The sequence below is a fragment of the Pleurodeles waltl genome, chromosome 11, assembly GCF_031143425.1.
Source record: "Pleurodeles waltl isolate 20211129_DDA chromosome 11, aPleWal1.hap1.20221129, whole genome shotgun sequence".
In the NCBI taxonomy this organism is placed as follows: domain Eukaryota; kingdom Metazoa; phylum Chordata; class Amphibia; order Caudata; family Salamandridae; genus Pleurodeles; species Pleurodeles waltl.
The window spans coordinates 69,437,961-69,458,757 of record NC_090450.1 but is presented as its reverse complement, the minus strand read 5'-3'; the positions used below and the strand labels follow the sequence as shown (position 1 = coordinate 69,458,757).

At 41.3% G+C, this 20,797-nt stretch overlaps 1 protein-coding gene across 2 annotated transcripts in view; it reads right to left on the bottom strand.

Annotated features, from left to right (window-relative positions):
• Positions 1 to 15,722: 15,722 nt before the first annotated feature.
• USP13 (ubiquitin specific peptidase 13) overlaps positions 15,723 to 20,797 on the bottom strand; it is a 263,270-nt gene continuing 258,195 nt past the window's right edge. For both annotated transcript variants that reach the window (XM_069213085.1, XM_069213086.1), the window contains one exon: positions 15,723 to 20,431. In XM_069213085.1, coding sequence (XP_069069186.1) covers positions 20,341 to 20,431 — 91 coding nt within the window. In that variant the 3' untranslated portion in view covers positions 15,723 to 20,340. The remainder of the gene's footprint in view (positions 20,432 to 20,797) is intronic.

Genomic DNA, 20,797 nt, shown 5'->3' with positions numbered 1-20,797 from the left:
ATAGAATGGAGAGAGGCAGGGTTACTTGAATGGGAAGAATATCATTTTCTTAAGTGTGATCATCCCAAAATACCTGTCTTATATTTATTGCCCAAGTTACATAAAGACTGTGCCAACCCCCCTGGTAGACCAATTGTGTCCGCGATGTCCTCATTACTGGAGAATACTTCAAGATATATTGATTATTTCCTACGACCTTTTGTGGAATGTCTGCCCTCTTATGTCAAGGATACTACTCATTTCTTGAAATTGATGGACGGCCTGCATTGGGATAATGACTTCCTATTAGTAACTATGGATGTCACCAGTCTGTATACTAGTATTCAACATGATTTGGGCCTCAAGGCTGTGAAACATTACATGAGAGCCCGCTCTATCTCATATTTCAAACACACTGAGATGATTTGTGACATGATTTGGTACTGTCTCTCTAACAACTTTTTCTTGTTTGACAATACGATATATAAACAAGTACAAGGGACAGCAATGGGTACTTGCTTTGCTCCCAGCTATGCGAATTTATTCATGGGATGGTGGGAGGAGCAGGTATCCCAAGATCAAAAAGATTTTGAAGACAAGGTGGTACTTTGGTGCCGCTATATTGATGATATCTTTGTGATATGGAAGGGAGATGAAAAATCAGCTAGGGAGTTTGTAACGCTGTTAAATTTGAATGAGTTTAATATACAGTTAAGTGCACAGTATAGTAAGACCGCTATTCAATTTTTAGATGTAGAAATAAGTATTGACAATGACCATGTGGTAACTAAATTATATAGAAAAACAACAGCAGGGAATAGCTTACTGAATGCAGGTAGCGCCCATCCATCTGATCTCATTAGGAGTATCCCATATGGGGAATTGTTACGGGCTAAAAGAATTTGTAGCACTAAGGAAAGTTATCAACAAGAGTGTAATGTAATGTGCCAAAGACTCTTGGAAAGAGGGTACAGTGATAAAATGATTAGGACTGCAGCCGATAAGGTGGATTCTAAAGAAAGATCGGACTTGCTGTATTCTTCAAATACAGCAAAGGACGATCAGCAACAAATAAGATTCATTACCACCTATTCAAATCAAGCTTTCAAACTAAGACAAATTTTGAGGAAAAGTTGGCATATTTTGCAAACAGATTCCCATTTGAAAAGTGCATTGCTGGATTCTCCTTCTATTACATTTCGAAGAGGTAGGTCAATACGTGATGACCTAAGTCACAATATGATAATGAGTTCTGACACCACCAATCAGATTGGGGTCCCCGTACAGGGTTTTTACTGTTGCCAACGTTGCAAAGCTTGTAGAAATAGTGTCAACTGTACGGAGGTCAGTTGGGGTGATGGGCAAAACAAACATCGTATCACGGGTTTTTTCAATTGCAATACCGAATATTGTGTGTATTGTTTAAGATGTCCTTGTGATAAGATATATGTGGGCAGTACTATCCACAAAGCAAAGAAAAGAGTTCTTGCACATATGAGAGCCATTCGTAATAATGATTGCAATTACCCGGTAGCGAGGCACTTTCAAGAGGTACATCAAGGCAACGATAAATTATTGAGCTATCTGGTATGTGATCATGTTAAAAGCAGTATAAGAGGTGGCAATCGACAAAAAAACTTACGGATTTTGGAATCTAAATATATTATCAGGTTCATGACACTCTCGCCTGGAGGGCTTAACTCCAGCGAGGAGATGTGTAGTCATCTAGGCTAATTAGTGTTTTTCTGGGTAAAAGATGACAGTTATGTAACATATATTTTTTTTTTTTTTTTTTTTAGCTTTCTATATATTTTTGCACGTATTTGCTTTTGTTGGTACTAGTAGTGATTTTTCCACCTGTAGGGTTTTTTGCTTAATTAATTTTTGGGGTTATGAAGTATGTGCACTGGATATATTAACACAGCATTTAAGATATAACTATCGGAGAAAAAAATAGGATATTTATTTGGTATATGTATTTTAATAATAATACTATGTTGAATATTTTGAGGATACTAATAATGTATTGCTATATAGGCCAAACAAATAGTAAGAGAAGGAATTTCAATACAATATGTAAGTTATATTATGTATAAAAAGACTAGCCTAGTATGGCTGCCATGCTATTCAAGATATTCTATATATGTGCTGTGTTTGTCTGTTTTCAGTTTTGTTGAGTGTAGGTATTTGTATGCTAATCTGCCAAGCTCCCCCATCTGTGAACAAGGCTACGGCTGAAACGCGTTGGGAGGAATTTCGTTGTAAGGAGTAAAAAGCTTTAATTATACTGGAAGTGTCCTGACCTTTCTTGTCATCACAAGATTTTCTTTGCATTTTTATGGCATTTCTCGAAGCCATGGTCGGACCGCCACGTTTTGAGCCTCGGTAATTCGAGTCCTTTTGGTGAACAATATATATATATACAAAATTAATTTTAACATTACTTTTTTAGAGCAGAAACCTTCAGTTCAATGTATTTTGACGTTTTAAACATTTATTAAAAGTATATTAAAATAATTAGATTTATATTTTTAACATTAAATAAAAGGGAAATATATATATTTTTTAAAGTCAAAATCAGTTAGCTAATTTTAACATTATTTCCTAAGGGCTTTTATTGCAAGTCTCTGCCTCCATCGTGTTCTTTGGAAGGGTCTCGCAGTTCCAGTGGTTGGCCATATGTGGTGCTCGACATACTCTAGGCTGGCGCTTGAGTACATTTACAACTGCTCTGGAAACCTTTTGGCTTCTCAATGGGGGATGAGAACTCCGTATAGGAAAAATAGGGGCGGGGCGGTCTCTGCATATAGGTTTGGGAATAGCCTTTTATGGTACATAAGTAGTACTATTGTAGTATTACTAAATATCCAACAAAGTGCAGGTTGTGACTACGCCCCATGGTAGCCCGCAGTGGAGGTTCATATTACTCTCTAAACCTGTCTTGCTAACTTTGCAGTTTTGCACAAGAGGACAATTTCAACATTAAAGTGGCTGTGGGCGTATTTCTCCTTCTACACGCTCTGGTGTAACCTACCAGCAGTGCTTTATTTGTGAAAGAAAGAGTGCCGGTGCCGAGGGCTCTGCTCAGAAGCCTGCAGCCCCCTTCCCCCCACCCCCCCCCCCCACCCCCTTTATTTCACTCTTGCCGGTCCCTGTTTTCTCCCATGGTGATTGTTTTCGCTTCTTTCCCTTCCTCTGTCCTTTTGTTGTGTTTCCTCTCTCTTGCTCTTGCATATGTCTGATGCACGAAAATAAGTGCAGTCCTCAAAAATGAGTGCAGGGATCTCCCACCGGAAACTACTGGCTCAAATTAAGCACTGCCCACCAACCACTGTGTTCTCTCTCCCAGGAGACAAGAATACAAGGAAAACGCATTGTGATAGTTAGTCATCGAGAAAACGCCAAAAGAGGGCATTTCTAGAAGAATTATTAAACTCATCTTTTTGACAAACGGCCGTGCATTCACTAAGGCTACAGAATAAAAACTGTACTTGTTTCTGAGACCCTTTGACTATAAAAGATGTGAGCACGTTGTGTTTTGTCCCCGACTTGTCAACATTGTCTTAAAGGAAGGAACAGTTTTACCTTATCACAGAAAAGCAGAAAGGATGCTTGTAGGAGTCTGCAATTTTCTTGCAATATCCCTGATTTGTTTCGTTTTTGTGGACTGGATTGCTGTCACTTACAGACCTCTGGGCACCTGGGGCGCTAAACAACTGGCAGTGCGCGTGCCCCTCCCTAAGGCACGGTGTGTAAGTGGAAAAACAAATTGACCTTTTTAGATTTCAAGGTAGGCAAGCCCGCAGTCAAACTGCAGAGAAGGTGCCCAAGTGACTTAAATGATGAATGTGTCGAGTGGGTTTATACCACTCTTATGTGGAATTTTAAAAATATCACCAGAAGGCTGGCAGTCAGCTCCGTCGCCCTGCAGGGCTAGCGTGTCTTGTGTAATATTAGATAAGCTTGCCATAAATTGTACCCCGAGGCTTGCTGCATTGCCCAGGCGCTATGTGATCAAACGTGGGATCTACCAATTCTTCTACTGTTTTTTATGAACCGCAATCAAAGGGATACGCTCATGGCAGCTTCCAATCGACAAAGTTGAAAATACGTATTAAATAGGATATTTGTGCAACTTAGGCCTTAGGTACCAAAGTCAGAAATTTTATTTTTTAAGGCTGTTAAGTTCTGCTTAATGAGCACACAGCAATCTGACTAGTTTAGGAAGCCTTGGCTCCCCTGTCCTTGAGTGTAAGTAGCCTTCCCCATATCCCTGAAATGCAGCTATGGTGAAAGCTCTGCTGCCAAGATGAGGACCCTGGTGGGAAAGAAAGGGGAAGAGGACAGAGTGGGTATCAGTCACAGATGAAGAGGAGAATGGTCTGTTTTCCATGCTCAGATCCCACAGTGACAAGTCAAGAAGGGCCTGTCGGATACTGCTTCATGCTTACGGTAGTTCACAAATGGGATTCCATATTTTTAACTTGCTTGTCCTGAGTGCCTTTCAGCAAAAAGGGCCTCTCCCATATCCCATAAAGGCTGGTGATCGTTTAGGAGGGCTTGTGCTGGGAGGCAAAAAGAACAAGTGAAGGACGGAATGATGAACAATGTCAAACATTCACCCGAGTACAGAGATCTGGGCATAAATCTATCACTTTATTTGCTACCCATGCATTTCCAGTTTGAACCCAGCTATATGCAAATCAGTTTTGACCCTGCTCCCCATGGGAACAATCCAGCTCTCACTGCCAACCCAGGGCCTCCGTGGAATGGAAACAAGCATCCTGGGACCGGTTTCAGTGTATCACTCTTCATCAGCCAGGCTAGCTTGACTCCAGTGGCAAGGGGAGCAAGAGACCCACGTCTGGGTATTCCCTTCCCACTTAGGGTGACAAATGCAAAAATAACAAGTGATGGATGGAATGCTGAACAATGTCAAACATTCACCACCAGTACAGAGATATGTACCTAAATCTATCATTTTGTATGGATAGGCTGGATGCAGTAGAAAGATGAGCTGTGCACCAGTACACTAGCAATGAGCTACTATTCTGATTGGTCATGAACTCTTCCGTGTCCAGAAAGAAAGCAGCCATCTTGAACAATTGGGGATAATTTCCTCATGCTTTTGATTGACTGACTTGATAATTTATAAAAGTGCAGCCAGCTACTGTGGAAATGAAGCATCCTGGTGCTGAATGGAAAATAGTATATGAGCTTCAAAGAGCTACCTAAAAGAACCCATATTCAAGCAGACCTCAAGTAAGGAAGGGGAGAGACTGGCTTCTAGTAGGGATATCAGACATTTACCATTTAATTGGAAAATAGAATGGCCTTGAAGTTTATTCTAAAGGATTTAAGGATCTGGTTAAAGTGGCCGGCCAGACAGGGAGCGCATTCTAGGGTATTGCCCACACAACTGACAGAGAGCGACCCCCATTCTTGCCTTCTGAAATTTGGGGAGGGCCACCCAATAAGCATGTTGTGAGCTTAGGCTGTGTGATGGTAACTCAATTCAGTAAAAGGCCTAGATAAGAATTCTGGTCATATCTATAAATAATTTTGTGATGTAGGCAGAGTTTCAAAACTGACACCTGTTCAAAACAGGGAGCAAATGAAGAATTCCCAGTTCCTTAGATATTGGAGAGGCTCCTTTCAGACCCCGGTCCCATTTGCGCTGCCACATTCTGGAGCAGTTGAAGTTTGTGCAGGAGATACCTTTGAAGGCCCACAAAGAGGGAGTTACAATGATCGATCCTTGACAAGATCACGGCTTGTACTCTCTTGCAGAGAACAGGGTGAAAGGAATGATTTTCCTGATAAGCTTCAGGAGCATAAAAGCTGTTTTGAACATGATGTGAATATGCACTCTGAAGGAAGGGCAGAGTCTATCCAAATCCCTGAGTTCCAAGCCTGGAAAAATGACGTAGGTAAAAGGACAAATTAATCCCGGCACCATTCTTGGATCCAAGATGAGGCAGGGGCAAAGAACACCATCTCAGTTTTGCCTTTTTTCAGTACCAATGAGTTATCCCTCATCCAGTTAGAAATCTCTATGAGGCAGTTCCAAAACTTCTCTGTGTCCTTTGCTAGGCAGTCATACTACAACGTTGCTGCACAAGGACCTCACTACTTAGATATAAGATTTCTGTTAACCAGACCCCCGGCTTCCTAAAGGATTTTTCCTATGGATATTTAGATTACACAAGGGCATCCAAATCATTGTGTATTGATTAAAGCAAGTTTTTATTTTTCTAATTACATGAAATTTTCTTGGAAATCTTAAGACTTGTTACTATTCCCTGAATTCCGGATATTAAGTTTTGTGCATACTAATCAAGATTTCCTGTGAGACAATTCTCAAGAGAGCAATGTTACACATATACATATATATGACTGAACTGCATCTCATGTATAATCATATATATGTAACGTTGCTCTTGAGTGTGCATGTCATGTAAATGATTTCTAAGATGATATATATATATATATATATATATATATATATATATATATATATATATATATATATATATATGGAAAATGTCACTTACCCAGTGTACATCTGTTTGTGGCATTAGTCGCTGCAGATTCACATGCTGTGCACATCCCGCCATCTGGTGTTGGGCTCGGAGTGTTACAAGTTGTTTTTCTTCGAAGAAGTCTTTTTTCGAGTCACGAGACCGAGGTACTCCTCCTATTTCGACTCCATTGCGCTTGGGCGTCGACTCCATCTTAGATTGTTTTCCCCGCAGAGGGTGAGGTAGGAGTTGTGTATGCTAGTAATAGTGCCCATGCAATGGAGTGAATACGTATGTACATAATGAAGTTTAAAGTAATATATTTACAAATTTACAAATGTTCAAGATCAACTTCTAAACGGCTACAGGCTCCCGGGGAGGCGGGTGGACGCATGTGAATCTGCAGCGACTAATGCCACGAACAGATGTACACTCGGTAAGTGACATTTTCCGTTCGGTGGCATGTGTCGCTGCAGATACACATGCTGTGCATAGACTAGTAAGCAGTTATCTCCCCAAAAGCGGTGGTTCAGCCTGTAGGAGTTGAAGTTGTTTGAAACAATGTTCGTAGTACAGCTTGACCTACTGTGGCTTGTTGTGCCGTTAGCACATCTACACAGTAGTGTTTGGTAAATGTATGAGGCGTAGACCATGTTGCTGCCTTACATATTTCGTTCATTGGAATATTTCCTAGAAAGGCCATGGTAGCACCTTTTTTTCTGGTTGAGTGTGCCTTTGGTGTAATAGGCAGCTCTCTCTTTGCTTTAAGATAGCAGGTTTGAATACACTTAACTATCCATCTAGCAATGCCTTGTTTAGAAATTGGATTCCCTGTATGAGGTTTTTGGAAAGCAATAAATAGTTGTTTTGTTTTTCGAATTAGTTTTGTTCTGTCAATATAGTACATTAGTGCTCTTTTGATGTCTAATGTATGCAGTGCTCTTTCAGCTACAGAATCTGGCTGTGGGAAGAACACTGGTAATTCTACCGTCTGATTCAAGTGGAACGTGAGATCACTTTTGGTAAAAAATTTAGATTTGTCCGTAGAACTACTTTATGCTTGTGTATTTGAATAAATGGTTCTTGTATGGTAAATGCTTGAATTTCACTCACTCTTCTTAGAGATGTGATGGCAATCAAAAATGCAACTTTCCATGTTAAATATTGCATTTCACAAGAGTGCATGGGCTCAAAAGGTGGACCCATGAGTCGTGTTAAGACAATGTTGAGGTTCCATGAAGGAACTGGTGGTGTTCGTGGTGGTATAATTCTCTTTAGGCCTTCCATAAATGCTTTTATGACTGGTATCCTAAATAATGAAGTTGAGTGCGTAATTTGCAGGTAGGCTGAAATTGTGGTCAGATGTATCTTTATTGAAGAGAAAGCTAGCTTTGACTTTTGCAATTGTAGTAAGTATCCTACTATATCTTTGGCAGATGCGTGTAAGGGTTGAATTTGATTATTATGGCAGTAATAAACAAATCTTTTCCACTTATTTGCATAGCAGTGTCTAGTGGTAGATTTCCTAGCTTGTCTTATGACCTCCAAACATTCTTGTGTGAGGTCTAAGTGTCCGAATTCTAGGATTTCAGGAGCCAAATTGCTAGATTCAGCGATGCTGGATTTGGATGTCTGATCTGTTGTTTGTGTTGTGTTAACAGATCTGGTCTGTTTGGTAGTTTGACATGAGGTACTACTGAGAGGTCTAGTAGTGTTGTGTACCAAGGTTGTCTTGCCCATGTCGGTGCTATTAGTATGAGTTTGAGTTTGTTTTGACTCAATTTGTTTACTAGATATGGAAGGAGTGGGAGAGGGGGAAAAGCGTAAGCAAATATCCCTGACCAGCTCATCCATAACGCATTGCCCTGAGACTGATCTTGTGGGTACCTGGATGCGAAGTTTTGGCATTTTGAGTTTTCTTTTGTTGCAAATAGATCTATTTGTGGTGTTCCCCACATTTGGAAGTAAGTGTTTAGTATTTGGGGGTGAATCTCCCATTCGTGGATCTGCTGGTGATCCCGAGAGAGATTGTCTGCTAACTGGTTCTGAATTCCTGGAATAAATTGTGCTATTAGGCGAATGTGGTTGTGAATCGCCCAATGCCATATTTTCTGTGTTAGGAGACACAACTGTGTCAAGTGTGTGCCTCCCTGTTTGTTTAGGTAATACATTGTTGTCATGTTGTCTGTTTTGACAAGAATGTGTTTGTGTCTTATTATGGGTTGAAATGCTTTGAGCGCTAGAAATACAGCTAACAGTTCTAAGTGATTTATGTGAAACTGTTTTTGCTGTATGTCCCATTGTCCTTGGATGCTGTGTTGATTGAGGTGTGCTCCCCACCCTATCATGGAAGCATCTGTTGTTATTACGTATTGTGGCACTGGGTCTTGGAAAGGCCGCCCTTGGTTTAAATTTATACTGTTCCACCATTGAAGCGAGATGTATGTTTGGCGGTCTATCAACACCAGATCTAGAAGCTGACCCTGTGCTTGTGACCATTGTGATGCTAGGCACTGTTGTAAGGGCCGCATGTGCAACCTTGCGTTTGGGACAATGGCTATGCATGAAGACATCATGCCTAGTAGTTTCATCACCAGTTTGACTTGTATCTTTTGATTTGGATACATGGTCTGTATCACATTGTGAAATGTGTGAACTCTTTGTGGACTTGGAGTGGCAATCCCTTTTGCTGTGTTGATTGTTGCTCCTAAGTATTGCTGTGTTTGACACGGCAGAAGGTGTGACTTTGTGTAATTGATTGAGAAACCTAGTTTGTGGAGGATTTCTATGACATATTTTGTGTGTTGTGAACACCGTCTTAGCGTGTTGGTTTTGATTAACCAATCGTCTAGGTACGGGAACACATGTATTTGCTGCCTTCTGATATGTGCAGCTACTACTGCTAGGCATTTTGTAAAAACTCTTGGTGCAGTTGTTATTCTGAATGGCAACACTTTGAATTGGTAATGTATCCCTTGGACTACAAACCTTAGGTACTTTCTGTGTGAAGGATGTATTGGTATATGGAAATATGCATCCTTTAGGTCTAGTGTTGTCATGTAGTCTTGTTGTTTGAGCAGTGGGATTATGTCTTGTAATGTAACCATGTGAAAGTGATCTGATTTGATGTAGGTATTTAATGTTCTGAGATCTAGTATAGGTCTCAGACTCTTGTCTTTTTTGGGTATCAGAAAGTACAGGGAGTAAACTCCTGTGTTTATTTGTTGTTGTGGTACTAACTCTATTGCTTCTTTTTGTAGCAATGCCTGAACTTCTAGTCCTAGAAGATCTATATGTTGTTTTGACATATTGTGTGTTTTCGGTGGGATGTTTGGAGGGAATTTGAGAAATTCTATGCAATAACCATGCTGGATAATTGCTAAGACCCAAGTGTCTGTTGTTATTTCCTCCCAATGTTTGTAAAACTTGGTTAGTCTCCCCCCCACAGGTGTTATGTGTTGGGGATTTGTGACCTTGAAGTCACTGCTTGTTTGGAGGAGTTTTGGGACTTTGGAACTTTCCTCTTTTCCTTTGAAATTGTCCCCCTCTATATTGTCCCCGAAAACCTCCCCGCTGATACTGGCTCTGGTAAGTGGGCTTTGTTTGTGAGGTTGTGGCTTCTGTGGTTTGCCCTCGAAACCCCCCTCGAAATTGTGTCTTTCGAAATGTGCCTCTGCTCTGTGGGGAGTAGAGTGCGCCCATGGCTTTGGCCGTGTCAGTGTCTTTCTTAAGTTTTTCGATCGCAGTGTCCACCTCCGGCCCAAACAACTGCTGTCCGTCGAATGGCATATTCAGCTCAGCTTGCTGTATCTCTGGTTTAAATCCTGATGTACGCAGCCATGCATTTCTCCTTATTGTTACAGCTGTGTTGACAGTTCTAGCAGCTGTGTCTGCAGCATCCATTGCTGACCGTATCTGATTATTGGAGATACCCTGTCCTTCTTCTACTACTTGCTGCGCTCTTTTTTGGAACTCCTTGGGTAAATGTTCAATAAGGTGTTGCATCTCATCCCAATGGGCCCTATCATATCTGGCTAGCAAAGCTTGCGAATTTGCAATACGCCACTGGTTTGCTGCCTGTGCCGCCACCCTTTTGCCTGCAGCATCGAATTTTCGACTTTCTTTATCTGGAGGTGGTGCATCTCCTGAAGTATGAGAGTTGGCTCTTTTGTGCGCTGCTCCCACTACAACAGAGTCTGGTGTTAGCTGTTGTGTAATGTACACTGGGTCTGTTGGTGGCGGTTTATATTTTTTATCTACTCTTGGAGTAATGGCTCTCCCTTTAACAGGCTCCTCAAACACTTGTTTGGAGTGTTTTAGCATTCCGGGTAGCATAGGAAGACTCTGATATTGGCTGTGTGTGGACGACAGTGTATTAAAAAGAAAGTCGTCTTCAATGGGCTCTGAATGAAGGCTGACATTATGAAATGCAGCTGCTCTTGACACCACCTGTGCGTAGCCTGTACTATCCTCTGGTGGTGATGGTTTAGCTGGATAGCATTCTGGACTATTATCTGACACTGGTGCGTCATAAAGGTCCCATGCGTCAGGGTCATCTTGACTCATTCCTGTATGAGTTGGGGATTGCATCATTGGTGGAGTGGCTACCGGTGATGGTTGCGGAGAGTGATGTGGGGATGGTGGCGGTGTTACTTGTTTAGCCACCTTTGCGTGTGGCTGTTTGTCTTTGTCTTGGAAGGCAAGCTTGCGTTTTATTTTGACTGGAGGAAGAGTGCTGATCTTCCCTGTATCTTTTTGAATAAAGAGCCGTCTTTGTGTGTGATCTGGCTCTATTGCCTGTAATTCCTGTCCAAATCTATGTGTCTTCATTTGTGTGGACAGTCCTTGTTCCTCAGTGTAGGAACTTGTTTTCGGTTCCGAGGCCGGATATTTCGGTACCGAAACCTTTTCGGCTGCTTTTTTCGGCTCCGACGAAACCTTTTTTTACTTTCGGCGTCGTGCTCTCTCGGTGCCGACCCGTTTCGGTGCCGCTGTCTCGGTGCCGAATCTTCTCTGAGCCACTATCTCGGGCCCAAGATTGCTGTGTGCCGGTATCTCGACCGGAGTCGGATGACTTCGACACCAGCTCGCCCTTTTTCGGTGCCGATGAACGGTCACCTACTTTTCGGGTTAAGCCATGGGCTGTTGGCGGTGGCGTCCACTGGGCTTTAGCGCTTTTCTCGTGAGTTCTTGGTTTCGACGTATTACTCACGGTTTTCGGCGTTTCCTCAGGATCGATCTCCTCAGAGTCCGACTCCTGGGTGGAGAATGTTTCTTCCTCCTCCTCGAAACGCTCTTGTCCTGTCGGCGCCGACACCATTTGTAGTCTTCTTGCTCTTCGGTCCCTGAGTGTCTTCCTGGACCGAAACGCTCGACAGGCCTCACAAGTATCCTCCTTGTGTTCTGGTGACAAACACAAGTTACAGACCAGATGTTGATCTGTATATGGATACTTGTTATGGCATTTTGGACAGAAGCGGAATGGGGTCCGTTCCATCAGCCTTGAAGAGACACGTGGCCGGGCTGACCAGGCCCCGACGGGGATGGAAGAAAACCCCGAAGGGTCACCGGAGCTCTTCTTAATTCGGTGTCGATCTGTTGTAACTAACCCGATACCGAACGCAAACAATACCGACGATTTTTCCGAGATTCTAACTGACTTTCCAACCCGAAACAAGGAGCGAAAAGGAACACGTCCGAACCCGATGGCGGAAAAAAACCAATCTAAGATGGAGTCGATGCCCATGCGCAATGGAGTCGAAATAGGAGGAGTCCCTTGTCTCGTGACTCGAAAAAAGACTTCTTCGAAGAAAAACAACTTGTAACACTCCGAGCCCAACACCAGATGGCGGGATGTGCACAGCATGTGTATCTGCAGCTACACATGCCATCGAACATATATATATATATTAATATATATAAAACCACCTTCTGCGAGTTTCCAAGCAAAAAAAGCCGGTACTCCAAACTTGCTTTTAACATAGATTTATTTCATGTCCATCATCGGCTGTTCTGTATCAGCTGACGTGTTTCAACCGTTGTGGACTTATTCGTAGCCCAAATTTTAACAAAAGCCCTATTGCCATTAGAAACTATATTATGCGGTTTAATAAACATAAAGAAAATACTACCCACATTCCTCTTATGAAACAAAATGTTTGTTTTTTCTACATTATCCAATATTTATCCAGATCACCGCCTATAATTTCACAATACTTATACAATATTCATACAGAAGAATAATTTAAAACTCTTAACATGAATTACATCTTGCCAAGTGGCTGCTTGTTGTAAGGTTAATTCCTACATGTAAAAAATATATTTCTGCTATTATAATCTTCCTCATACAACAATACAAAGACAATTCCTAAAGGGAAGTGCGCATAACAATACAAAAAGATAATTTACAAAACCAAAACATCAAATGAAAGAACCCAAATTACATTAAACATATTCAAATGGCCACCATCCTTTGATAAATCTCATCAAAACTCAGCCTATCCAATTTCTTAGCCCACATGTACAAAAAGCTTTGTACTGATTCAATCCCCACGGATGTCTGCTCTTTAATCTGACTATGTGTTCGGATTCCATCTCCCTGAGAGTATTGGGAAATTATGGGCAGTGATCTGGTTAAAAATTGGACAATGTAGAAAAAACAAACATGTTTTGTTTCGTAAGATGAATGTGGGTAGTATTTTCTTTATGTTTATTAAACTGCATAATATAGTTTCTAATGGCGATGGGGCTTTTGTTAAAATTTGGGCTAAGAATAAGACCGCAACGGTTGAAACGTGTCAGCCGATACAGAACAGCCGATGCTGGATATGAAATACACCTTTGTTAAAAGCAAGTTTGGAGTGTTGGCTTTTCTTGCTTGGAAACTCATTTGTTAATGATTTTTTTTTACTTTGCAGTTTACAGGTGTATAGAAGGACAACAACTGAACATCAACTCAGCCTCCACATATAAAAGATGTGTGATGAAGCTTGGCATAGCTGTTCAAAGAATAGAGGGAAGTATTAGTGTACTTGTATTTATGTTTAATTTTCAGAAATTCCCTCATATCGAAGTACAGAGATTTGATTATACAAAGACATTGCTAAAGTATACCCTTTATGACAAGATACTCAAGATATCTGAAATATCGTATTTCTTTATCTTGCAGGGACCCACTACAGCCTGCAAACCTCCTTGACGAGAGAATTGATGAGGAAGAGTGTTCGAGTCCTAAGTATCTGTTTTCTCTTTTATCCCATGTCCCTTTCCCTGTTTCTACCTCTGGCCTTCATATTCTGGTGTATGTAGTCACTACAGGAGGCAGATGAGGAGAGACAAAGAAGGCTTGAGACTCTCAGGCACCATTTGTGAATACGGCTTTCTGGATTTGTTTTGGCTACATGACAGAGGAAGTAATGAAAAGTCAGAAGGGGACAGCACGGTAACTTGAGCTAGCTCATCTCAGAGTTTATCTGAACCACTGCTACTATAAAATAGGCTGCAGTCTCCCAGATAGGGGAAGACCTCTAGATGTCAAACAGAAGACTGCTGCTGTCAGAATCTCCCTGCCTATGAGAAAAGGACTAACAACTTGAATCCTGCTTTCCCCTTGACTCTAAACCTCTGTCGCAGAGAAGCTGGCCTCTGACAGTCCATATAGAGATAAAGGATAAGGCTGTGCCATGCAAGAGGATCAATTATTAATATATAGAGGAAGATCAGGATTCCGGCTTACGACTCTGAGTAAAAGGGGGAAGAGAGATTGGTTACCCCCTTAAACCTTAAATCAAACAAATTCAACTTTTAGTAAAGTTGGCACAGCCCCCCTTTGCTGTGCTGAAGGATTTGTAGGTCAGTTAAGGTAAAACGGATGACTGTGATCAACCACTCATCTCTCACCACCCAGCTCCATCACAGGTTGATGGTGAAGGGTACCCAACTATCAGTTCTGCAGAGAATCTTACTGGGGTGAAACTGCAACCTCTAAGAGACTTCACACGAAGACCAGTCAGCTTCATTGAGTACTAAGCAAGGGAAAGGAGATAAAAGGAAGTATCAGCCAGGGGGAGAGCCCAGGGGCACTATGTCAAAATAAACAGTTGACCTAAAAAAATGTATGTTGGCTTCAGGCAAATTACACTGGGCGAATGCCCTTGACCAATGTACTCGCATTGTATCCTTCAACTTGGATTTACGTACGCCTATATATTTGATATAACATCTGACACTCAATATTTCGTCATGATTCGATTGGTAATTGCACTACTATGCACTCTGTCATCCTCAGGCAAAAGTCTGGGAGTCCTTAAGAACTCCATGTTATCAGTGGAACTTAAGGCTCGAATATGCAAAATCGTGATTTTTAGAACTTACTCGCTCAAGACCTCTTCTTCATTGCTTTCTTTTATCACACTGCGTTATATAAAAATTGTCTTTTCTAGTTTACACATCCCAGACTACATCTTCCTGTGTTTCTGAATGGCAGATGTGCAGAAAGCAGACACTTGCACACCTTCATCAGAGCAGATCAGGCATGTCTCCCCAGCTTATTCTACCTAGTCTAAAGGACCATATTGGATACCAAACCATCTCCTACTATTCCTAGACTATGCCCAATAAGAAACAACCTGATGCACTTACCTTGTTTTAAGACAAATAAGATGGGCAGTAGATACCTAGCCATCCGTGCAGACTTCCATTCAGACTTCCTATGGAAATAGACTATCTGAGGTTCTTACGGTCATTAGAAACATGGTTTTCCATGGGCACAGTCTCGGCCATCATCCCAAAACTGAAAACATGAGGCTATGTCAGGTATACATATGTAGAATTACAAATGGGTAACTTAAAAAAAAAGTTTTGTTTTTGCCAAAGGACTTTGAGTGCCATCAAATAGGCAACTTGAAGCTTAATTTGTCTATGATGTACTCGGATCCCGAAGGCGGAAAATCTTTAGTCGGTTACACATGTATAATATTATGTTATATGTAGCTTCCAAGGTGTGTTGCTGTACAACATGGCTAGAAAAACGCTGACAAAGAATTAATTTTGCATAGGCGAGACCTACTGGCTTTGACGATTCGTGTTTTTTCACGGCTTTGCCATTAAAGGACTGAAAAACCTGATTTTCTAGGCCACGTTTATAAAGCCATACATAGCACTATAAACAACCCAGCAAACAAGTACTCTTATCAGTAAAATTCTAGAAACGACACAACAGAATACTTTTGTGAGAATATCATTTAATTTAAAACAATTGCAACAACAAATCATTCATACCTCTTTTTCGTGCCTGACAAACATGCCCTTACTGTGTTTGCAGCGCTTCAAAAGCGAACAATGCTAAATGATGTGCAATAACACGGTTCAAACTCTCCAGATATTGTTAGGTACCACGTGTGAGACGTGGTGGTCGTTTAAACATGTTTCAGAAACATTTACATTTTTATTTGTCCAGTTACATGGTTTGCATAGTTTTTCATCTAACCGAAGCTCCACACAAAGTTGTCAATACTAAGCACACACGGGTCGTTTCCACATTACAGTGTTTTACTTTGACCTTGTATAGCATTCATGGCCCATCTAGAGACATCAAGGCACATTCAAGATACATGTTTTCTTCTTTGCCCAAGGGTGCATTATTCAAGAATGCCAGTGCATATAGGCGATGAACATTATTACCTTGCTATCGGCTAAATAGCCAACTCATAAGCCAGTGTCTGTAAACCCACCAACACAATTTCCAGTGTACATTCTAGCAGGGTGTAATTCAACTTCTCTCACTGCTGTTTGCAAACGCTTGGGCACAACTGAGTAAAACAGCTTGGCTGAAGACGTAAACGGGAGCAGGACACAGAAGCAAAAAGGAATCAGGTGTCAGTGAAACGGTGGTCGAACCTGCAAGCATCAATTTCCATCTGATTGCCCTGCCTGGGCAGTTCCATTTCAAGATCATTTCCCTGCCATATATGGAGGTCTGTGTAAAGGTTCTGAAAGCTTTCACCTTGATCCAGTCCACCCCCCAGACCCTCACACCTCTCCCCCTCATACCACTGCAGATCCAGCATTCCCCTCACTCTACGGTGGAGCCACAGGTGTGGGCTGGGATCTCTACATAGGGCAGGGGATAATCTGCCCTTTGACCTGTAGGGCCTGCAGGCTAACCACCAAGGACTCAATGAGGCCTAAAGTCTTCCAACTCCGCCTTTCCACCATACTTCTACAGGGTAGCAAACAAAAGGAACTGGGTCCTAAAAACTAATCCGAACTATTTCATGGTGGGAACACATCCTTCTGAAAAAAAATATTTCCAGAAATAGACAGCATTCGGAAATCACAGGGCTAAAATAGATGAATGAACAGTTAAGTGCGTGTTAGGCAAGTTCAGATTTAAAACCCACCATTTAGATTGAAATAAGGACACCCAGTGAAGGACGACAGCAGGAAATATGAAAGGGCCGATGCACATAATTGAGTGTAGCATAGGAAGTCTCTTTTCTACCCTGCATTCTATTTCATTGTTTGAAATATCTTGTCTCTAATGCACCTGAGCCTTGCAGCCCCGTACTCTGGACAAACATCTGCAGCGCCTCTGCCGATCTGCACTGGACTATGCCCGAGAGGGCGGGTAGGAGAATACCCCATTGCACCCTATGCTGTACAAACGACATCAAACTCTTAATTACAATATTTCTTTCTTTAAGAACTTTACCCAAATCCAGGGACAGGCCCAGCGAGTCAAATATTCAAACGGAACACTGCTCAACCCCACCCGGCCATGACAATGCTACGTCATATCGTAAATCAGGATGGGTTTTCCTTAAAGATTTACTGCCTCAGACTTTGATGGCTCTGAAGGGGTACTTAAAAAGGGACATCCAGCGTATGATGTCACAATCAAAACCCAAGATGACGTCATCAAACAAAGCAGCGTTCTAGAGTGCCTGGTGCTGGTGATTGTTAGCGATACAAGACTGCGGAAAGAGAAAGTTTATTCCTGCAGCGCAGGGTCTTTCAGACATTTTCTTTCACATTGGGGAGTCTAATATGTTAAAATAATGAGGCAGTGGCTTCCAGGGTTTGTAAAGTATCCTTCCAATAGCACATCTGTGATAAAGTGATAAAATCACACGACATCTTGAATAACGCAACCTTATAAAAGCATCAAGCACCTGTGGCCTAAATAAGGACCTTTAAGGTAGTTCACCACTATGGATAACAACAGAAACAAATTGTGCCTTAAAACCCAATGATCCGAGGTTAGCATTTTCCATAGGGTTCAATGCATTTTAGAAGTAGGTGAGAGGGCTCTTTCCTTGCTCACCTATGTTGTTTTTTTAATCAGGTGCGTCCTACATATACACAAGAGGATCCATGCTGGATTTCAGGCCAACCTTATGAGTTGTATTGCACTTGGGTATTTCTTGCAATCTTGTGTTGTGAAAATTTTGCAAAATGCCAGAAAATATGCCAAGTCAGAGTACTGGTTAGGGTAGAAAATGTCTTGGTGGAGACATATCTGAGCAGAAAATGTGTCAGTTCCATGGCTTCTATGGCGAATTTTCACTCGAGATAATTTTCACTTAATTTTCACTCGAGATAGACTAAAGTGCATTTTGTGTAATTTATAAGTAAGTTTACGTAAATTTTCAGACATTTCGTGTAATTTCATGGGCTGGTGTGAGGTGAGTGGGGGTTCTTGAGACTTTGCACACCCTTACTTTTCATGCAGTGATTCTCAACTGACCTCTTTCCAAAGTACCTCAGTGACATTTTCTGATGAACATGTGGATTTTATCCCGATCTTTGATTATTGTCTTTGTTCTACATCTTGCATCCCAGAGATCTGGGTTCAAACCAGCCTCTGCCAATTCACTTCAATTGTGTACCACGTCATGTGGTTATGAGCAAATTAATTTACCTTCATGGTGAAACAAAGGAATAGAATTGCATTTGACACTCTGGCCCAATAGCATACCACTACAGACGTGTGCATAAACAATACTTACAACTATGATACTACTCTGTGTACTGCAAGAAGTCCATTCAACACTACTGGATCCCCACGCCAAACATGTCATGATAGGGCCATGGGTGCTTTAAAAATGACTCGCTCTCTCTCACTTCCAACACACTTAGCGCCTGATTACGACCTTGGCGGATGGGATACACTGTCACAAACATGACGGCTATTTCGCCTGTCGCTTTACAAGTTCCATGGGATATAATGGAACTTGTAATACAGCGGACGAGATATCCGTCACGTTTGTGACAGAGCATCCCATCCCACAGGGTCGTAATCAGGCCCTTATAGGAATGAGAATAATGATAATTATGGTGTAAATATCCGCTCGTGCTAAACATTGGAAACCTTCAAACGAATCAACATTTTTTATCATGATTTGTTTTTGTATTTACACTTGTCACCACGGGACGTATCATCCGCCTACGATGAGATGGCTGAAGATTTGAGGAAGCCCTCTCAGAACTAAATGTACACATTTCTAAAATGAATCAAACACCTGTGAGAACACAGCATGAGGTGAACAAAACTGACTGTATTATAGTTATTTTCAACCCTTATTACATTTTCTTACAATCCTCTCCATATAAATTTGCTTTGAGGAGGTATCCTTACTAATGTTCCATGTAGTGTCCTTCACAGCTCCCTAAAACACATGTCCGTTTACTGAAGTAGTAAAGGCACCATGATGGTAGAACGGAGAACAGAGTAGAATATTGCTTATGCAAAGCTCATGCATGCAGTCTATAGCAAGGAGCCCTTAATCTGCACTTTTAACCAAATTTACATTCAAACGTCTATGAAATGTAGGCAGCTGTATGGCCTAAAAAGGGCTACTTCATGCGGCTTTACGCTACTGGATCATGTAAAGACTATTTATGTTGCAGAGTTCACAAATCCAGCTCGAATCACCAAAATTCGAGGACAGTACATCATTAGTGTAGAAGAGGCCAGAGCTGCTGAAATTCACTTTCTTCCATAGCTCTGATGTCTGGATAAAGCCTAATTTAATATTTTGATGTTTTATAATGCACCGCAATGCTAAAAAAAGGAGTCGGTGAGCATGAGGGGTTCCTATACTGTCTCGGACCAAATTTTCAAATTAGCTTAACTCAACAAACCTGAGGGTGACTGGCAGTTTCTTTTTTAAATTGAATTTCCATGGAAAGCTTGAACTCAAAAGCTGGCCCTGGTGAACATTTATGTAAAAATACATAAAACAAAAAAACTGAAATAGGGAGCAAAAGAACACTTTATATATTCCAGGAAAAGGGTATTTTGAAGATAAAAGGTGGTTCCAGAGCTTGACTTCCACACCCACAAGTTCCCTGATGCTCCATGCTCTTTCTGTCCAGTGTTCACCGGGTCCATCTCAAGTGCTTTCTTCAGAAGGCAGCAAACGTCACTCAAAAAATGATGACACATCCATTCAGAAAAAGTGAACAACACTAACTCATAAAATAAAGTTTGGATACACAAAATGCCTACAGGAAGTGGCTTTGGCGGGGTAAAGTGAGTACTGCAATTGGCCGATCACCAAAAACGATGATGGCAAAATCAGCATTGCACAGTAAACCCAGGATACAATTTATTCTATTAAAAAAAATTGAGAAAATTACACTTTAGAACATCCCCCCTCACATGTAAGAAGGCTTCGTATTATTGAGTGTGTTGTTTTTGTCTTTCTAAAACGAACTATAAATATCCTATACATTAATCTGCAATTCGGCAGTCCAACTTTTTTTTTTTGTTTAGTTGTTGTAGCGGAGTAAAAGGCATATGGTTTCTAAAGGCCCCTGTGGAATCTTTGACGTCCTATCAAGGCATTCTGCGGTAGAAGTAAATGTAGCCGAGGTCTTTGGGAGGTTGCTCTGAAGCACAAACTTTATGGTCATTATATATTACCCATCTGAAACAGAAAAAAAATCACAAATTCATAAATTGAGGAATTAGGCTGGTCATGATACAATGCTTAGTAGAAACTTAATAAAACTGAATAACATTTTAGTGCTGTATTTATCACATACTTTAAATGGCGTTAGCTCACAGTTTTAAAATGTATCATGAGGTCCTTAATTTTTGCTGAATTTGCTTAATATTTTCTTCTGCTCACAGATTTGATGTTGGGCTATGGGATAAGGAACTTTCCCCCCCAAAAAAAACACCTGCGGAGAAAATATGAAATTCCTAATTTCAGGCAAAAGTTGGGAGGACAAAGCACTGGCTGTGTTTATTGGGAGGACATCTTAAGAATGCTAGGGGCTCATGTCCACCT